At 40.6% G+C, this 19,683-nt stretch overlaps 1 protein-coding gene across 1 annotated transcript; it reads left to right on the top strand.

The window, feature by feature from the left end:
* Positions 1-5,725: 5,725 nt before the first annotated feature.
* Positions 5,726-12,114, top strand: LOC134625446 (transmembrane protein 235). The gene is made up of 4 exons (XM_063470666.1): positions 5,726-6,197; positions 7,095-7,172; positions 7,624-7,761; positions 10,702-12,114. The coding sequence occupies exons 1-4, from the start codon at positions 6,014-6,016 to the stop codon at positions 10,944-10,946; spliced, it is 645 nt and encodes a 214-aa protein (XP_063326736.1). The 5' UTR covers positions 5,726-6,013; the 3' UTR covers positions 10,947-12,114.
* The last annotated feature ends 7,569 nt before the right edge of the window (positions 12,115-19,683 follow it).

Here is a 19,683-nt window from a genome sequence, read left to right as displayed (position 1 = left end):
TCACTGTTGTCTTTGAGATTTACAGCTGTGGGTCAGGCTTAGAGGACGTGTGTGAAATTTTTGTGAGCTGATCATCGGTTGGCGTAGAGCTCCTGAGTCCTAATCCTAACCGTAAAAATCTGCCACATCATTGTAATGTATCAGAAGCCAACATTATGCCATCTGACTTTTATGACTACTAATTCATTGTGCGGGGAACTCCAACAAAGAAGTGTGGTGAGCTGTGATTAAAACATGAAATGACTTCAGTTTAACATTTACCATCAGTGATGATTTCAGATCTGCTTCCAGTAGCATGAAGTAGAGGGATAACCAGTGCCGCTGGCACTGTCAATATTTTGTTACATCTGGGAGCCCAGATGTTGCAGTGATGCCAGCTGCCTGTGTCTGATTGTTAGGGCTAAATAATATTTCAGCAAATATTACTTTCAAATAAAAAGCGTTACAGTTTAAATACAGTCGTATTAAGTTTGCTAATTGCTATATTTAATTTACGTGCAATATCTCCTTGATCCTGCCGTAATAAGTCATTTTTCTAATAAGAAGAGGATTTTCCCATTCACCACACTGGATGGCACTGTGTACCTCACTTAGTTCTTTCTATGCAGCAATAATCATTGATAATACCATATCCTGCTGCAACAAGCACAAACACCTGGTAGTAAAGCAGCACTCTGCGACTGACATGACCTTCATTAACCATTTTAAGAAACACGGGTTTTAGAGTGGGTTCAGCTGGCATGTACAGATCATTCTCAAGAAAAAGGCGTGTTTTCGCCGCAGCCACATTTTCAGGTTACTAGTTGCCATCCTTCTGTCATCTCGTAGTGATTTCAAATATTTATGGTCCACAGCAAAATAATTTTTTTCCTGAGAATTTCAGTTCTCTCCTGGTCTGTCTCGAGGGAGAAAATTGCACAGACAGAAACGGCACCGAGAAACACACAAAGGCAAAGACACATACAGCCACATCTCTACAAAGCATATTAACTGTGCACTGTGTCTGACATTTCAGTGAAAGTGCCAAAGATCTCTGAAAGCATTTGCAAGCAAAATTTTAAGCAACACTGAAACTAAAAGAAAGGCTTTCACAACAGTTTTGTTTGTTCTAGATGCGGGTCGGTGTTCTGGAGGAAAGAAACGGCAACACTACAGTAAATTTATTTGTGCTAGAATACCACGCGCTTGGCTTTCTTCTTTTTTTTAATTAGATCTGCTAGAGTATCTCAAAAGTATACACCTTAGACAAGAAAACAAAGTGGTCGTTTTAAGCAGATGGTCGAGACTCTCTAAGCCTTTATGCAAATGAAGTTTAAAGGAAGTTCAGTTAATTCCTTGGATTGGCAGCAGCCTTCCAGTAGAACACACACAACACGCAAATACACACAGTGGCTTTAGGGTAGACACACTGTGCAGCTGAATGTCTTTTTGTTTCTTTGAATTGGATGTCATCTTGGAGGGGAAGAGGTCAGAGATGACCGGTGTTGAGGGTTTAAATATGAGGGTTACAAATTCAGACACACAGATTCAGTAAAAGAACTAGATGTTACAATCCCTGACAATGCATTGCTTTAAATGGAGAAAATCTTGAGGGATGGCTGTTATGAGGAAAAGCAGGCCAGAAACTTTACCAGCGGCACACATCGTTGTGTGCCTCAACTTTTGTTCTTTTACCCAAGCTAATCTGCCATTTTTCCTTGGCTAGGTTTAGGGATTAGAGATCTGATAAAAAATTATTATATTGAAATTTGGGACACATTGTCAGTAGTGGACCTTGGATTCATCGGGTGTTTTGGCCATTCGTCACTAGACACCCTCATCCAAGGAGGCCCTGCCAGGGTTGATCAGGCCCTGGAGTGTGTCACTGGTTTATGTTAGAATTGTTATTTCTCTTCTTCTTTCTGCTGTTTAGTTTTCTACAGTTTATTCTATCTATTCACTGCAACTGAGAAATACTTACCTCTTTAACATTTATGGAGCCTCATTTCTTCAAAGGGACAGAAAAGGTGATAGAAGTAAGACAAGTAAGTAAGATAAGATAGGAGAGAGCAGAGAGGAGAGCCGGAAGGGGGGTGCCCGATCTGGCTTCCCACACCTCCCCGCCGGATCGGGCTGTACGGATGTGCACAGTGTACAAATGTATTCTTAATGGACCAGTTTCACTTCCTATAACATTGTTGCTTGCAGTGCAAAGTTACGAGATAACAGTTGCTTGTCATAATAATCCACCATGAAGCAAAACACAGTTTATCCTTCATTATGAATGGACCGATTTCACTTTTGATATAAAGCCATAAAACAAAGATTCTATAAACATCTTAGAGCCAGTAAGCCCAACTCCAATCAATGGAAAAGCTTCAAAGAGGAAAAGGTGGAAAGGAGCCCTGTGACCTTAAGCTGAAAGGCTAACAGAGGCGAGCTAAATAAAAGACAGTTTTAACACAGACCCTACAAAAACTAGACCGAGCAAATTTAAGGCGAAGACAAAAAACAAACACATAAACTATTGGATATTCATTTAAATAAATAAAAATGTCATTAAAACCAGAATCAATACTATTTAGCCTGAAACAGAAAAAGCTGAGCGTCAGATTATTGGATTATTAGGATACCAGAAACTGAAAACAACTTGAAGAACTGAGAAGGATAAGAGTGACAACAACCTTAAATTGAGAGTGGTAAACACAGAAAGGCCTGGCAGAGTCAGTTCTCAGAACAACAAGAGAGGCAGACAGAAGATCTAAGGCAGAGGCAGAGAAAGAGGCAGAGGGCATATTGGTTTCTTTGTGAAGAGAGAAGAAACTGGACAGGAGAAAGAGGTGCTTCTCTTATTAAAAACAAGGAGGTGTGAATTTTTCTGCTTACCTTTTGAAGCTCTGTTGCTACATTACACTGCCCTCGCAGTCTTTACAGTCCATTACATGCGGTTTAGTCAATTTCACAAACGCTGTTTTTATGAATCTGTAAAGACAGATTAGCAATAGTAGGCTTAAAATATGCACGACAGCAGCCCAAAAATCATTCGACTGGGCATCTGTGATTTTCTGTTGGGTTGTATCAAAGCTTATATAGCAAGGCATGCATACCAAAATAAAAGCTAAGAACAATTCCTGCAAGTCAAAAATGAAACACAGTTGTCCACAGTTGTGAAATGGAATGGAGTACATCAGGAAAAGAGCATAAAGAATATTTGAAATGGTTGTTATAAAAGTGAAAACATGATTTGCTCTTACTCTGCACTCTATTTGGGCTTAAAAGACAGAGCAATTTTTGTTCTTCTGGCTGAAAATACTTCAGTCATTTAGTAGTGGTGTTGTACTACTTAAATGAAGCATGAAGAGTTTCACCTAGAATATTCTGTCGGTGGATGTTTGCTCATTTTAAAACAAGAAAAGTTTCTTTTTTTTTCAAATTAAAACTCTTAATAGCTTCTCGAAATAAGTTCTTGCAGAGGTTTTGAGCAAATAACTGACAAGTCTCCAGAATAAGAGGCCAACCTGTGCGCGACTGTGTCAACCGCTGCTCAAGACTCCTTCAAATGATTGCATAATTACTGAGCCTCAGGAACTCTGACACATCATGACATTTCATTCCCGCTTTTCACCCAGGATGGCATTTGCATTATTCTCAGGAAAAGAACTAAAAAAGTTATCTCAGGTTTACAGGTGCACATGAGGTCTCTTTGTTCTGTTTGTTTGGAAATGCATTTGTAAAGCACTTTAGCAAAATATCTCCAACCCAGTACACAGCATGTGCAGAGCAGCCCTGCTTGAACAGTGCGTGCAGCGTGCCTGGACTTGAAGTTTTAAGACATGCCAGGGATCAAAGTTGACTTATTGATCAGTTCTGGAGTAAGGCTAGGCTACAAGTATGGACGACTTTTTTTTTTTTTTTTTTTTTCACCCAGTAAAGACTCAGACATTGTGCAAAAAAGTGGTGCAGCAAATAAACACAATAGTTAAAAGAAGAAGGGAACAAAAGTCAATAAATCAGGTTAAACACAAACTAGTTGGAATGTCAATTAAATGGAATTTCACTTTTAAAAAATATATTTATATTTAAGACAAATTAGCTCATTAGGAGTGTTCTCCAACAAACACCCATCCTATAACAGAAATGACAACATTTCTCTAATTAAAGTTCACCCACTCAATAATAATCATGATGAGTGAAAAATCTTTTAAAGATAGATTTGGCATGTCGCAGAGAGCTCAGCTGCCTTAAACACACTTGATGTATTAGTTTTTTAATAAAGACGCTGACATTGATATTTATTTGTGGCTCACGCAGAAATTTGTCTGTGTGCTCTGGGCTAAACGCATCAGTAAAATGAATTCTGTTTCACTGCATGGTGTTGTTTTTTATTGAGATGTACCCTTCTGACTCCCCTACGTGTTGGAGTGGGTGCATTCAAGGAGACACAGCTGAAAACCAGTTAAACTACAAAGAGGCCGGACAAGCTTCGATGTCTTTGAATACTGCACTGATTAAGATTTATTTCCCAGCCCACACAAATCTACCTTTCCCTTAACTGCCTGGGTGTAAATGCACAAACTAAAGATTTTAAATTTCCAAAATTGAGAAAAAACATGGCATATGAGTACTTCTACCTTTCCTTAGCTGTTCTAACTAAAGACAAGGGAGTATTCAATATGACTAATAATCTTAGAATTAATAGGATGAAAGTCCTTGTTAGAAAAGTGCCTTTTAAAAAAAATGCCGTCCACAGCCTCCCTTAAGCGCATAAGAACAGACTTCACATTTCTGTCTTCTTAATTGGAGAGTAGATTAATTAAAAAAAATAATAATAAGCAGTTTGCTTGGATCACTTATTAACCATGAAACACTATTACCCTGAAGTGTGCAATTACACTCGACCGGGTCATTAGAAAGTGTATATGTTACACCACTATTTGGATGACATGAGACTGCAGCCGTGGGTGTGCAATGAGCACGAAAAGCAAGAGCAAAGAGGTCTGATTTTCTTTTGTTTTCTGGTGGAAAACGGGGGAAATCCAGCAGACAACAAAAGAATTTCCCGGTGAGATAGCCCAACATAAAGCAATAAAGCTACACGGGAATTGCCTCAAAACATCCTGCAGTGGCCAAGTCGGAGTCCAAACCTCACTCCAATTAAGAACAGTGGCAGGACTTGAAAATTGCCTTTTATTCACTATCCCCAGTGCAAGCTGACAGCTCCAGAGCAGTTTTACAAGGAAGAATGGGGTGATGCGTTGTCCAAACCCTCTCACTGCAGTGAGTTCAAACTTTGAAGTGCTGAATACGCATGTTTACATAATTTTGTTTTACAGCTGTGCTTAATTTGTATATTTCATTAAGTTGTGAAGACGTTACATTAATTAATTTTCTTTGTCTCACTGAAAAAAAGCTTAATCACCTACCTTCTAGACCTTTTTTCCTACTTAAACTCACTTGTGTCACGTGTTTTTTTCGACACATCTATAAAGTTGCTCCACCTATTCAAACTTAGCCTTTATTTGTTTATTAAATCGTTAATTTCTATTAATATTAGTATTTTTGTCCTGTCTTTATTATATTACATGTATCTATATTAATCAAAATATAATTGCAAAATGTTACCGATCGACGTTCCCCGGATGTAGTTTTATTTTGGAGATCGTCACCGGAAGTGCGTTGTTGTATTCCCGCATTTTGACAATTTAAATTGATCGTGGAGCACTTATAGCCACCATGCACACGCCCGGGATCTCTACCTGCACAGTGTTATGCGATGGCACTGACAAAAAATATTTTCTCGTCTAATTTGTCTCGTTTTGCATTTTTTGTTTGACATTGCCGAGTCGGATTTCTTTTATTAATTTGTTTATTTTGCTCTAGAACTATATTTTTGGATGGGGAGCCGGCACTTTGCGGAGAAGGATTTAGCTGGAGCGCTTTTACGCATTTGAAATATTGGAGTGTCGTTGAAGATCCCATTTTACAACAATAAAGAAAGGAAAAATCTTCCCGTTGACGAGAAACTGTGCTTTATATGCGCTGCACGATGAAGTACGGACCGGTGGTTCTGTCGGCTGGGTTTACAGGTTTGCTCAGTTTTTGCCTCCTCGCCGTAGCGATTGGGACTGATTATTGGTACATAATCGATGTGAACAAACCCAACTACACAGGTTCAGATGACCTGAGTTCCCATTCTGGACTGTGGAGAATTATTGAAGGTATGTCAGTTTAACTTCATCTTTAATGAGCTGTTATTGGGGTCTTTACAGCTGTGCGACTTGTTAAATCAGCCATCATATTCACATAACTTTTGCCCTGCGTCTCACAGAGGTAATTTTGAGAAGCCTCCTCAAAAGATTATAAAAGTTCATTCTGATTTGTGCAGATTTCAAATTGGCACACGAGTAGAATCCCTTAATTTCACTCTAGTTGGTTACATGCAGTGCTGCAGAGGTTTAACATTGTCTTTAATTGCTGATGGATCAACAGCAGTCCCTCATTTAATCCTCATTGGTCTAATCTTAGGTGAACTTGATGCACGGAGAAGCTGATATCCCAGTGCCTTTATATTGGAAATGAGAAGCATGGGGATATTCTAAATGACGGACTACTCAAATTCTTGCAACATTATCCTGAATCCACTGAAATTCAATTTTCATGCAGTGAAATGAAGCCAGAAATGTTCTAATTGTGGAATACAGTTTGGGTAGGAAAATGGCTTTTAACAGTAGCAACTTTTACCCCACACGTACCAGTTTCTGCAGCCACCTGCAGGAGAACACACAGGAGACCGAGGAGAGCTTGTGAAGGATGGTTTTGGCACAGCTGCAATATAATGTGCTTCCAGCTTGAGGTCCCGGATGTGTTCTGTTTGTTGCGGGCGGCACCCACAGTTCATGCAATAAATGCCAAGTAATGATCCAACATGAAACTAATCAGGCAGTGCTCACCTGGAGATTCCCTAGCAAAAAGGGAAACTATTATTTATTTTCTAATATTGTCTACTATTCCCACACTTAAAACCACATTGTTTCACATCTAAGAGCAATTTTGCAAAGTCCCAGGGCTCTGCCACTGGTCCTGTCATGTGTAACCTTTTCATTTGACATTTTCAGGAGCAAACTGGAGTTCAGTCACCCCCTCTTTCACAGCAAATATGTCCAACCTGACAGAGGCAGAAAGGCACCTTGTCGGTGAGTGGGTTCCTTGATCAAGTGATGCATTTTAAAATGGTAATGGTAGCCACACAGGAGTATGCTCTTGGCAGTAAGGATTAGAGGTCTGATTGGAAGCCCAAAACATCTGCATCTGCAAGATATGCTATTAATTAATCACATCCTGCAAATAAACATGACGATATTGGGGTTTTTTCCCCCCCAAGTGTGCTTTTGTTACTGATCTTACTAGATAAGATCAGTTTTGTTAGGGTTTTCAGGAACACTTCCTGCTTGCAACGCTGACAAATAAAATGCAGTAATAAACTGTCCACTGTGGGAGAAGAACTCAATGGAGTCTCTGCTAGTTGATTTCAGTACTGACAATGGGAACAAAAAATCAGCAGGACCCTGGATGATGGGAGTCAATTGGAAAATCGCTGATTTAAAAAAAATATATTTATATTTTTTCAAATGTGTGTGTTTGCAGGCTTGCACAAAGTAGTGGTCATTTTGTTGCCCCTCAGCCTCGTCCTCCTGGTGTTTGGCTGGATCTTTGGACTTGTCAGCTCGTTGGCCTCCAGTCCAAAGTTGCTGGCTGCGTCAGCATCCTACTTTCTCCTCTGCAGTAAGTCCCCACAGAATCACCTTTGTTTTCTTTTTCTGAGCCCGGATTCACACCGTGTGCTCCTGCTTGTTGTTGTCGGCGTGCAAGACGCACAGCAAATGTGAAAACGCACGTGGGCGACACATCGTGGTCTTACAGGTACGTTGCGCGTGCATCTAAGAGACCCTGAGAAGCGCGCTTTCAGCTGTTCTCTCTCACATCTGATTTGGTTGTGAGCAGAGGCTCTAGTAGTATCTAATTTCAGCCTTTATAGACATAAACTGTGTGCTTGAGCTGGCCGATGGCCAATGAGAAAACGGTGATTATAGTTATGTAAATATTTTATCTCGAAGAAGACGAATCGGCAGCTACGTATTAAATATCTCTGTGCGGACATTAAAAATCCCATTCAGCTTAATTGAGTTGAGTTAGGTAATGATCTTTTCGCACAGACTGTTATTAGAGTGGTGAAGATGGGGATTTAATGGTGAAAATAAGGATCCGAGGCACAGAGCACTTTTGGACTGCTGTGAGCAGCACTTCTGTCTCTCCTTTCGGTCTGTTCCTTAGATTTTGTGAATAAACGATAAACAGCGTGACTATCTCCATTCAGATGCAGACATAATGGCATGGTGAGAGGTGGTATGACAGCATCATGTGAGGCGCCACGTGCTAAAAGAACATTTTCACTGAGCTCTACCATGCTGAAGTGTTTGGTGGGAATAAAGCTAGTTGTATGTCCAACCCAACTTAATCGGGTGCTAAATGCTCTTTTACTCGACATCCCTGACAGTAAAGTCTGGCATGTCGAATTGAACCCACCCGAGAATAGTACGGGTAATTGTTTGGTGGATTGATAGCTAGTGAGTCCTGTTTCTTGTCCGCTCTATCAAGACAGCACATCTCTACAACTCCCAGTTGCAAGAGCATTAATTATAACTTTGGGCGGCGTACCGACTTGATTCTCCTAACACGGTTTGTAAGGGGGGGGGGGGGGGGGGGGGATGTGTGAAAACAGCTTCAGTGTTTCCCAGTCACATTTGCATTAAATTAATCAGAATTGCAAGCTGGTTCCTGGTGAGCATGAACATCATTTTAGAAACCATACCACCAAACATTCTCAGCATGGAGACTGACGTAATTGATTGCAGCATGGAGGCTGATTGTTGATCACAATGAAGTGGCTCATATTTACCGAAGAGCTTGTCATTGATTGAAAGATGCAGTCAGACTTCCTCCTGGAATTACCAGTGGGCACTTTCTGATGTCATTTTCCATCTGTTCTTTTTGCAGAAATTGGTTGCGATAAATTGTATCACGCAGAAAGTTGCTCTTATTAAGAGTCAAATCAGAAACGCTCTCCTAAAAATGTAAGTGCAAATGTGTTATAATCATGCACAAATCACACTTGATCTGCTTTTTTTTTCTCCCTCCTTCCTTAAATGGCTGTGGAAGGGCCTGTTTTTGTCATCAATACTGTAACACAAATGTATTTCTTTTTTTCCCCCATCTACCGAAGGGTTCAGCTGTTGAGCAGCTTCCATAAATATCCATCAAAGAATCCATTTGATTAGGTCTGAACTCAAGTGGAATGAGATTGAATCTCTATTTGGTTGAAATTGAGGGTGAATGCGCAAATCTGTGACAGACATAGGACTTATTATACAGTGTGCCATCTCTGCTGACATGCTCAACCTCCAATGTCACATAGAAACAGAGATAATTTAATGCTTTCTATCGAATGTCCTGTCCACGTGTGTACTCCAGGAGACCCGCAAGCACTAAGCTCTGCCACTTTGAAAACCACTGATCATATAAAAGGAAAAGAAAGCGGGTATGATGGATGTCTGTGTGTTATTGTGCTTTCTCCCCTTATTCGGTGCATTAGCAGTAACAACGTATTTTAAGTTTGATATTTTGGTAAAGGTCTTCGTAATCCCACTCGCACCACATACTGCAGCACTGATGAATCTCTTTGGATTTTTCAGAGGGGGGCAACCTGCTATAAATATGAGCTATAGCAAAGCTGACATTTCTATCTCAGACAGTATGAAATAATGCCCTTCTTTAGCTGTTCAGCTCAAGGTTTTAAAAAAAAAAAAATACATTCACTCCATTCACATGGTGGTATTTTAATTAGTATTGCTTTGTCAAGTAAGCTCAACAGATGTTTAGTAAATTCCTAGTGTGGCATCAGCGGTGTAACAGCATGAGTCTCACATAAAGTGGTGCACAGATAATGTACTGTACTTGGGAAATGCACACTTTCTTTTTGCTGATGTGCAAATTAACCACAGTACATGCAAAGGAAGACCACAGCCGTGACTTTTTATTTGTTTTGGGGTTTTTTCTGCATTTAAATCATCAGTAATTAACTAGATTTAATTGCAATTGACGACTGCTCAGACTGGTTTTCCCTCCCTCTGAGTCTGACTAAAGGTCGACCTGAATTGCTTATTTAATGGCTCAATATTTTGAGGTGTTTTGAGGTTGACATTTAATGATGTTATTCTTATCGGCTCGCCTCTGTGGCAATTGTTATGTGAGACATTTCATCTGTCCGTTTGGGAACACAAGAAATCAAAAAATATTAGAAGCACACTTAAGGCCAGATTAAATTTGGAGCCGCCTTTGTGGGCACGTTTCCTGAGACTGATTTGAATTGGCCGGCGCTTTAAATTGGTACACGTGAACACTTTTATGTCTATATTATCTTAAACAGTCTACTGAGCAAAGTATGCGTTGGGGGAAGTATTATTTGCTCATCAATGTGTCATTACTGTAATGACCTAACTGTAAAAGCCGATTAAGTGTGATGCATAAAGGTGATCATAGTGCTCCAGCGCTTTGTAATTTTCTTTCCCACTGATAGATCCGTTTCTCTGTTGCAGCTAAAAAGGGAATGTGTTCAATTCTAATAAGGCCTTTGAGTTGATGAGCTGTCTGTCTGTGCTTCATCAGGTCTTTTCACCTTGTCTGGGGTTAGCGTCTACATCAAATACTCCAATCAGGCCATGGAGGAGTTCCAGCGAACTGTGCCCCCAGAGAATCTCGTCTATGTGAACGTGTCGTTTGGCTGGTCATTAGCCACAGCCTGGCTCTCCTACAGCCTGGAGGTGGCAACAGGCCTGCTGCTCATGCTGGCTGCCAGAATAACACAAATGAAGGGACATTATGACTCTGGTGTAGCCATTGCCATGTTATAGAGTGGCACATTCTGGTTTCTGAGTGAAACTAAAGAAAGCTTCAATTTTTATCGACTTGATTTTATTTATTTATTTGACTAAAACAGTTGGTCACACAGGCCAGGAATATAAACCGTTCTGCAAGCTGGCTTTACAAAACTGCAACTGTAGACACAGATGCTGTTGAACATCTGCTTCATCATTGTTTTCAGAGGCTAGCTGTGAGGCCTTGTTATCCTCTTGGTAACATTTTCTTTCCATACCGTCCTTGTATACCGTGATGTTGTAGAGTAAATCAAACCCAGACATGAAAACTAAGCTTACTCTTCCGAGTAGTTACTGTAAAGATTGGCAGTTTTATTGTCTTATTTTTTATTTTTTTTAAATGTGCTCACATGTTTCAGGCTCGGTGCTGTATAATTTGGTAAGCTTTAAGCAAAGGACCAGTTATATTTTATGGTTTAATTGGTTTGATGCATGCTCGATAAGACTTGAGAGGACTCGAATATGGTTTAGTGTATTTAAGCATGTGTGCATCAGTAGTGTCAAGTACTTCATTCAAGTGGAAACGCTGCTGATTCTGCAAAAGTAAACCACCAGGCATTTAAAAAGCCACCCGGGAGACTAGACAGTATCAGACTGTAGTTTCTATCATTTCTAACACTACATAAAAGAATTACTGCTACACCGTTTCTCCAAATGCCAGGGGAAATTTGCATTGCACAGCTTTTTGAAACCTCCAAAGAAATGATGTAGACGTCAAGTCATTTGGTGCTGAGAGTTTGACTAAAGCAACATCTAAATGTTAGTTTGTGCGTCTGTCTTAAACACTTCTGTAGCTAACCCACCAGTCCTTACATTAATCATGGAAATGAGGTTAAAGATAAGTGCACTCCTGGGGCAACTGCAAGTTATTTTCAGCAGTAAAGAATATGTGCATGTGTCGCTGCCTGCTTTACTGTCGCCAATGACTCAATATTGTGAGATTCTGTCTGTAATTCAAATAAAGTGAACACTGTGAAAAACACAACATTAAGCATTTGCTGTAAGACTTTATGTTGTCGTCTTCTTTTTTTGTTTTTAAAGCATTCATAACAGACCTTATGTTTTCATAACTGAGCAGCTGTGGCAGAAAAGCCAGATTGATGTTTCACATAACTTGCAAACAGAATTAAAAAGGAGAATATTACCTGTGATTTGAATAAAATTTCACAAATATGTGATGATTTATGTGACAGTTTGATTATTTAAAGCCGCATCTGTTGTTGTGAGGAAATTTGATCACTTTCTTGTGTGGAGTAAATCACAACTGAACACCAGTAGGGCCAAAGAAAACTGTCTGTAAGCTGAGTAACACAGTAGAGGCTCCTTATGCTTCATCTGGAGCAGGGATGAAGGGCACCCCTCAGCCTGAGTATGTCATCTGTCAGGAGTTGGTGGAGCCAAGGAAACGGAAGATGATCTTGGAAAACAAACTTCCATCCTGAATGAAATATGGCCTGTTTCAAAAGAGTGCTCATTCTTAACCAGAACCAGCAAGACTGTTTGCTGGACTTTGCTTTGTCAGACTCTTTTGCAATGGGTTATTTCAAAGGAAAGAAATGCAGTGTAATCAAAACTATTGTCAGCATGTCAGGTGGCATAAAGGCAACATGATTATAGGTGAGCTTTAAAATCTTGACTTTCCTATTAGTGTACCTTCAAAAAAGCACAAACATCTATATATGCCAACCGTTCACCACTATAGTTTTTATATATAATTAATGCTGTCCATCTTTGCTGAGGACACCTCCAAAAAAGTTCAAAATCTTCTCAAGCATTTTACGTCTTTTTTTTTTCTTCTTTTTTCTTTTTTTGTCTTGAAGTTACTAGAATGTGGGCATCTGGTTTCTTTTGGTGGAGTCTGTGAATATAAATGAAGCCCCCAGACAGAAAAGGAATAGTGGGGGGAGAGGGAAAAAAACTACTGGATATGGAGATGGCCTCAGAGGAATTCAGAGATGCCTGAACAATATGCTGCAACGCTGCTGTCCATAAAAGATGCATTCATTCATATGCAAAGCATCCTTGCAGAGTCAAATCTCTGTGTAATTGGTTATGATTATATAACACAGACTCAGGATAGTTAGTACTTTACTAACATTTACTTTGATAATTGCTGGAACAGCAGAAATAATACACTGCTCAAAAAAGAAATAAAGGACGATTTTGCAAACACATCAGATCTCACTAGACAAAAAAAAATCATTCTGGATATCAATACTGATATGTATCATCTGGAGCAGTGGTTCTTAACCTGGGTTCGATCGAACCCTAGGGGTTCGGTGAGCCGGTCTCAGGGGTTCGGCAGAGCCTCCACCGCAGAGGTCACAGAGGTCCAGACACACCCGAATTATCGTGTAAATTTGTGATGACACGCCCCCTTCTGGCCATCACTGGCTGCAGACTGTCATGCTACACTGCTTGGCCAATCAGGGCTGCGGGGAATGTAGCGCGCGCAGTAGTCAACAGGTGAATGTAGTGGTAGTACTTCGTGTGATTTATTTTAACATTTTAATCCATACTAACTATGTCGGGCAAAAGAAGAAAGTGGTCGGACGAATATGTACAGTATGGATTCACATGTATCACGGAACGTGATGGGAGTGAGCGTCCTATCTGCATGATTTGCAACGCCAAGTTGAGCAACTGTAGTCTCGCACCGGCAAAACTAAAGGAACACTTCTTGAAGCTGCATGGAGACGGGGAATACAAGAACACAACACTTGCTGAGTTCAAGGTGAAGAGAGCCAGATTCGGTGAAAGGCCCACTCTGCCTGCTCTTGGATTTGTAGCCGTTAACAAACCGATCCTCACAGCATCGTACGAAGTTGCTTACCTGATCGCAAAGCAGGGCAAGCCACACACCATTGGTGAAACACTCGTGAAACCAGCTGCGTTAAAGATGGCAAATCTGATTCTCGGAACAGCGGCCGAAGGTAAATTATCCCAAATTCCTCTTTCAAATGACACCGTCAGCGACAGAATAGAAGACATGAGTAAAGACATCTTGGCTCAAGTAGTCGCTGATCTGATTTCAAGCCCGGCAAAATTCAGCCTTCAGCTCGATGAGAGCACAGACGTTGCTAATCTAAGCCAGTTTACTGTTTTTGTGGACTATGTGAAAGATGACATGATAAAAGAAGATTTTTTATTTTGTAAGCCTCTTACAACAACAACTAAGGCAGCCGATGTGAAGAAGCTTGTGGATGACTTCTTCAGAGACAACAATCTTTCATGGGACATGGTTTCTGCAGTTTGTACGGACGGAGCTCCAGTCATGCTAGGAAGAAACTCTGGCTTTGGTGCGCTAGTAAAAGCCGATGCACCACACATCATTGTGACTCATTGTATTTTGCACAGGCATGCATTGGCAACAAAAAACTTTCCTCCAACAATGGCAGAAGTATTAAAAACTGTGGTGGAATGTGTGAACTATGCTCTGAGGCACCGCATTTTCAGCGCATTTCAGCTAAGAAAGCCCTGGATTTTTTTATACCATTTGTTACAACATATCTTTGCGAGCAATCCTTTTCGACGATGCTGGACATAAAAACGAAGAAAAGGAACAGACTTTTCTGTGAAAATGACATGAGACTGGCACCTGCCAAGGTGAAGCCACGCATATCTGAACTGGTCTCTCAAAGGCAACAGCAGAAGTCACACTGATTTGCAGGTATGTAATTTCTTGTAAGTTCATGCATTGTGTTGGTTTTGTTCTTTGAACAAGGTGATGTTCATGCACGGATCATTTTGTGCACCAGTAAAAAAACATATCTATGTCTTGAATTTGAAAAAAAAAAAATTCACTAAAGAGGGGTTCGGTGAATGCGCATATGAAACTGGTGGGGTTCGGTGTCTCCAACAAGGTTAAGAACCACTGATCTGGAGCCATGAGTAGTGTGTTAGCAACAAAAGGATACCACAGACTTTGATGTAAAATGATAACTCTCAACCTACACAGGGCTAAATTCATAGACATCCCGAAAATCAAAGTGGAAAAAATAGATGCACCAAGCTCTCAACTCAAAATGGTACTCAGTAGTTTGTGTGGCCCCCATGTGATGGACAATGAGTCCTAATGAGACAACGGATGGTGCCCTGGGGGAGGGGTGGTCTCCTCCAAAATCTGGATCAGGGCATCACTGAGCTCCTGGACTGTTTGAGGTGCGACCTGGCAGCGTCGGATGGACTGAAACATAATGTCCCAAGTTGTTACATTGGATTTAGTTCAGGTGAGCGTGGAGGCCAGTCGATGGTATCAATTCCTTCATCCTTAAGGAACTGCCGCATGAGGCCACTGCACCAACGCAGGGTCTGATAATGCGTTTAAGGATTTCATTCGGTGCCTCGCCAGACCATCACTGATCCACCACCAAACTGGTCACACTGAACAATGCTACAGGCAGTTCAATAAGAAGAGATCGTTAGAAGGAACTGAACATGGTTTATTGATTTACAGAATTCAGTTTGCGGTTAAAGTCCCAGAGCCTGTCACAGCAGAGTGGAATCCCAGTAGTGACAGGGATTGATGCTGGACCCCCGGAGTCTAGACGCTGTTGGTGGAGATAATGATGGAGACTTGAATTGAGCCTGAGTGATGGGAGAGGAGGTGAAGAAGATTGGTTTCACCAAGGCATCTGCAAGGAAGAATTACAGATGCACAGTGAGATTTAAAGTACACCTCCTTCGGGCTGATTGGCCCGAAGGAGGCCACCAGAAAGCTGATTGGATTAGACCAGTGATGTCACAATCAGCTCGAAACATGGGAAAGTGGAAGGGATATAAAGCTTAGATTAGCCGCCAACACCTGGGAAGTAGACAGATGTGTGACTACAGATCTTCGTTATTGAAGTTACGTATCATGGAGAAGATCACAACTTCTTCGGACCCATTCACATCTGTCACATGTGCTCAGGACGAATCTGCTCTCATCTGTGAAAAGAATAGGGTGCCAGTGATGGACCTGCAAATTCTGGTAACCTCTGCTGCAAATCCCAAATGGACTCCAGGATACTGGGCAGTGTACAGGGCCCACAAGCTGATGTCAGGCGCTCAGGCCAACCTTGTGAAGTCAGTTTTTGATTGACCGGTCAGAGACATTCACACCAGTGCCCTGCTGAAGCTTGTTTTGCAGGGCTCTGGTGCTCTGTAGGTGCCCTTTCTGAAGCAGATATTGGTCCTGGTGAAGGCCTTAATGACCTTCTGCTGCTCTGCTATTTCTTTTATAGACACGTTCCCAGTATTGATACATTGCAAAGAAATATAAACCATACAGGTTAAAAAGCTTCATTTTTTTCAAATAGAAAATGTGCTTACAGTAAAAAATGGAATGCATAAAATAACCTGAACTATCTGAAACAACACTCTAAAGGCTATTCATTATACTGCACATCCTCAGCTTTTAGCAGCCTACCTTCAACATGACTATAGGGTACCTGATAATAAGGGTCTTCCACTGGTTGCTTTCATAAACTGTGACACAAGGAAAAAAGAGTGATGGCCATAACATGAAATGCAATTTTGGCTAATAGTTTTGTAAGTGGAATTTTCAACCCCAGGATATGGACCTGCATTAAACACACCTCAAAATTATACAGCTCAGCACTCTAATGTGTAAAGGAGGGCAGAAGGCTTCGCTAAGGGTGCTCATGACAGAGATAGATGCTTAAGCATTAAAAGGTGTGCTTGCGTTTGCCTAAATGTGATTTGCAACATGATCTCATGTGCGTCGGCGAGTCAATCAAAACCCAAACCATGAAACATTGTGTCCACTCAGCTGTTTGTTTAGCAGCTACTGGACCAGTTTCAGATGATACAGAGAGCAGAAAGCTATAAAAGGGGGACCAAAGCACAGTGGCTCAGTCTTGCAACCCTCTTTTATATATTAGGGCTGCTGAAATTCCATTAAACTTTTATGGAACATAATAATTCAATCCGCACTGGCAGAAGAACGCCAAAGCTGGTGCGAATCCATTACTCTTCGGGTTGCGGCCTTGTCCTAGACAGAGTGCAATAATTTTGTCTTAGACAACCTTTAGGCATTGAGTTTTAAGAATGTATTTTTTTTCCTAACAGAAATGCTTTCTTTGATCAAAAGCGAGGCTGTTTTCTAAAACTTTCAAATATATTATCAATCAGTAAATTGATCCCATTCAAGAAGTCCTTGTGTGAGATTGATTTGGCGTGTCTTTGTAAACATTTGTCTTGTCATTGAAGTTCTGTTCTGCCTATGTTTCCAAGTTTAATCAGGCTTGTGTTTTTGTTTATGCCTGCACAGTTTGGCAAAAGTTTCTGGCTAATATGACATAGTTCCAACTATTTAGAAATTATAGGAAACATCTGAACCCACTACTCAGGGGATCCAGGGGCTTATTTATGCAGGAAGTATTTTACTGGGATGGTTTCAGTCCACATATCCAATTAGAAGTAAGGGTCACTGCCTATCTGCACAAAATTGTTCTGAATAATCAGCTTTATCTCACAATGAGGCTCTTCTATACCGATGAGAGTGGTTTTTCTAACAATACCTGTCCATAGGGCACGAGGGATCACTGAATGATTTGAGGATTATGAAATTATGTGAATCATGTGCTACAACCCTCACAAACAGTCACCAAATCTCAGCCTAAACTGACACCTATGGAAGGTTTTCTACTGAGGTGTTTGTCAACACAACACAGATGCAGATCTGGGAGCAGGTGGTAGCCCAACACCTTACTAAGACACCTTATTTTCTGTTTCGTATTACTGTTGTTGTGAATAGTGAAGTTTCCATAATGTAGTACATATTTCCCAAATATAGCACGATAACTCAGAAATAATGTAATTGAACCATCACAGTAACATGTTATGTATTTTAAAGAAAGAGTAATTCAAAGAAAGATAGGAGACCATGTTGCACACAGGGGACAGGAGCTGTGAGACATAAATTAAACAGTTTCATCCATCGATTTCCCACACTGTATGAAACTAGTGTGTTGTGCCTCTAGTCATTGCTTTCTTTCTGTAGTCTATCATTATAATGAATCTTCCACCCACTCTAATGTTAAAAAAGCTAATACATCACGAGTCAAGGACAGCAACAGTCTTACTCACTGGGTATAATACAGAGTCGTATTGTCGTACTGCTGGAGTGCCCTTGAAACGAAGCAAATTCGAGAACCACACAGTCAAAAAAGGTCCAATTAACCAGCTGTGGAAGATTTAAAATGTATCAAGCCATTTTTGTGACACATGCAAGACTGGAGGAGAGTGTTTTTATTAGTAAATGTTCCTCCATGGTTTGCCAGCTGTTGTTAAGTGTCAACACATTAAACAAAGAAAAGAGAATATAAAATAACATACTATTAAAAACGACCGCTGTGTTGGAAAAGAAGGGCATTATGCAGCTACGACCGTGTTTATTTATTTATTTTTCATTTCACATGGAGTAAAGATATTGAGCCACCACAATCGATCACATTCAGGGGTCCCCTGTAATTACAAAGGGGAAAAAAATGTTTTATGTGCCCAAACAAAGACCTTTCTTTGATATACAGCCTCAAGCTGTTAAGCGAAAGGCCCCCAGCACAGGCACCAAACTGTGGAGTCTGATTTGGTGCATTTTAAAAGAAACTAACAGACCCCTGAAGAGGAGACAAGTGAGAGGCACTGCCCAGCCTTCAAATCTTAGGAATGCACTGTTACTCTTACTTGTATGCTATGCTATATAATACAACACACACCAGCCACTTTGTTAGGTACACCCTGCTAGAACCAGCTCGCACATATATGATGTGAAGCTCCCATTTCACCACATCCCAGGTGCTCTATTGTTTTAAGATCTGATCACTGTGGAGGTGCTTTTATAAGAGTGAAGCATGATTTTTAGATGATTTGAGCTTTTTGACATGATCTGTTATCCTGCTGGGAGCACATCCGAAGATGGGTACGGTGTGGCAAAAAAGAGGGATGGACGCAACAGTACTCAGGTAGGCTGTGGTGTTTAAATATAATTTCCTTAGGGATTAATAAAGTATTCTGATTCTAATTCTGAAAGAAATTTAAAGAAATTGGTACAAAGCATTGGTCGAAGCACAAATCAAGACTCATCTGACCAGGCAGCGTTTTTTTCCAATTTACTATTGTCTAGTTTTAATGACTTCCCTTAGTTTCCTGTTCTTAGTTGACAGCTGGTATGGTCTGGTGGTGCTGCTATAGCCTATAGTTGCTTACTAGTTTGACATGTTGTGCATTCAGAAATGCTTTTTTCCATACCTTGATTGTAACAAGTGTTTATTTGAGTTCCTCTTGCCTTCCACTCAGCTCAAAAAAGCCTGGCCTTTCTTTTCTGACTTCTGACATCAACAAGACATTTTCACAGAGAAAGCTGCTGCTCGTTTTCTCTTTCTCAGACTATTCTCTGTAAATCTTAGAGGAAAATCAGAGTAAATCAAACCTTTTATGAAAAACTCTGTTGCCATCAACAACCATGCCACATCCAAAGCCACTTAAATCCCCCTTTTTCTCCATTGTGATGCTCAGTTTGAACTTCAGCAGGTCGTCTTTTCGATGTTTACGTCCTAAATGCACTGAGCTGCACAGGTGTACCTGATAATGTGGCCGGGAAACCAGGCTGAAATCAATCATGCTGCAGATTCTGCTCATTTCCTCATATTTTTTATGCATTCTGTTTGCAGGTCAGCAAAGGGTCTGGCTGATTAATTCTCCAACACTT

Source organism: Pelmatolapia mariae, linkage group LG4 (assembly GCF_036321145.2).
Source record: "Pelmatolapia mariae isolate MD_Pm_ZW linkage group LG4, Pm_UMD_F_2, whole genome shotgun sequence".
In the NCBI taxonomy this organism is placed as follows: domain Eukaryota; kingdom Metazoa; phylum Chordata; class Actinopteri; order Cichliformes; family Cichlidae; genus Pelmatolapia; species Pelmatolapia mariae.
This window is presented reverse-complemented; position numbering and strand designations above follow the sequence as displayed.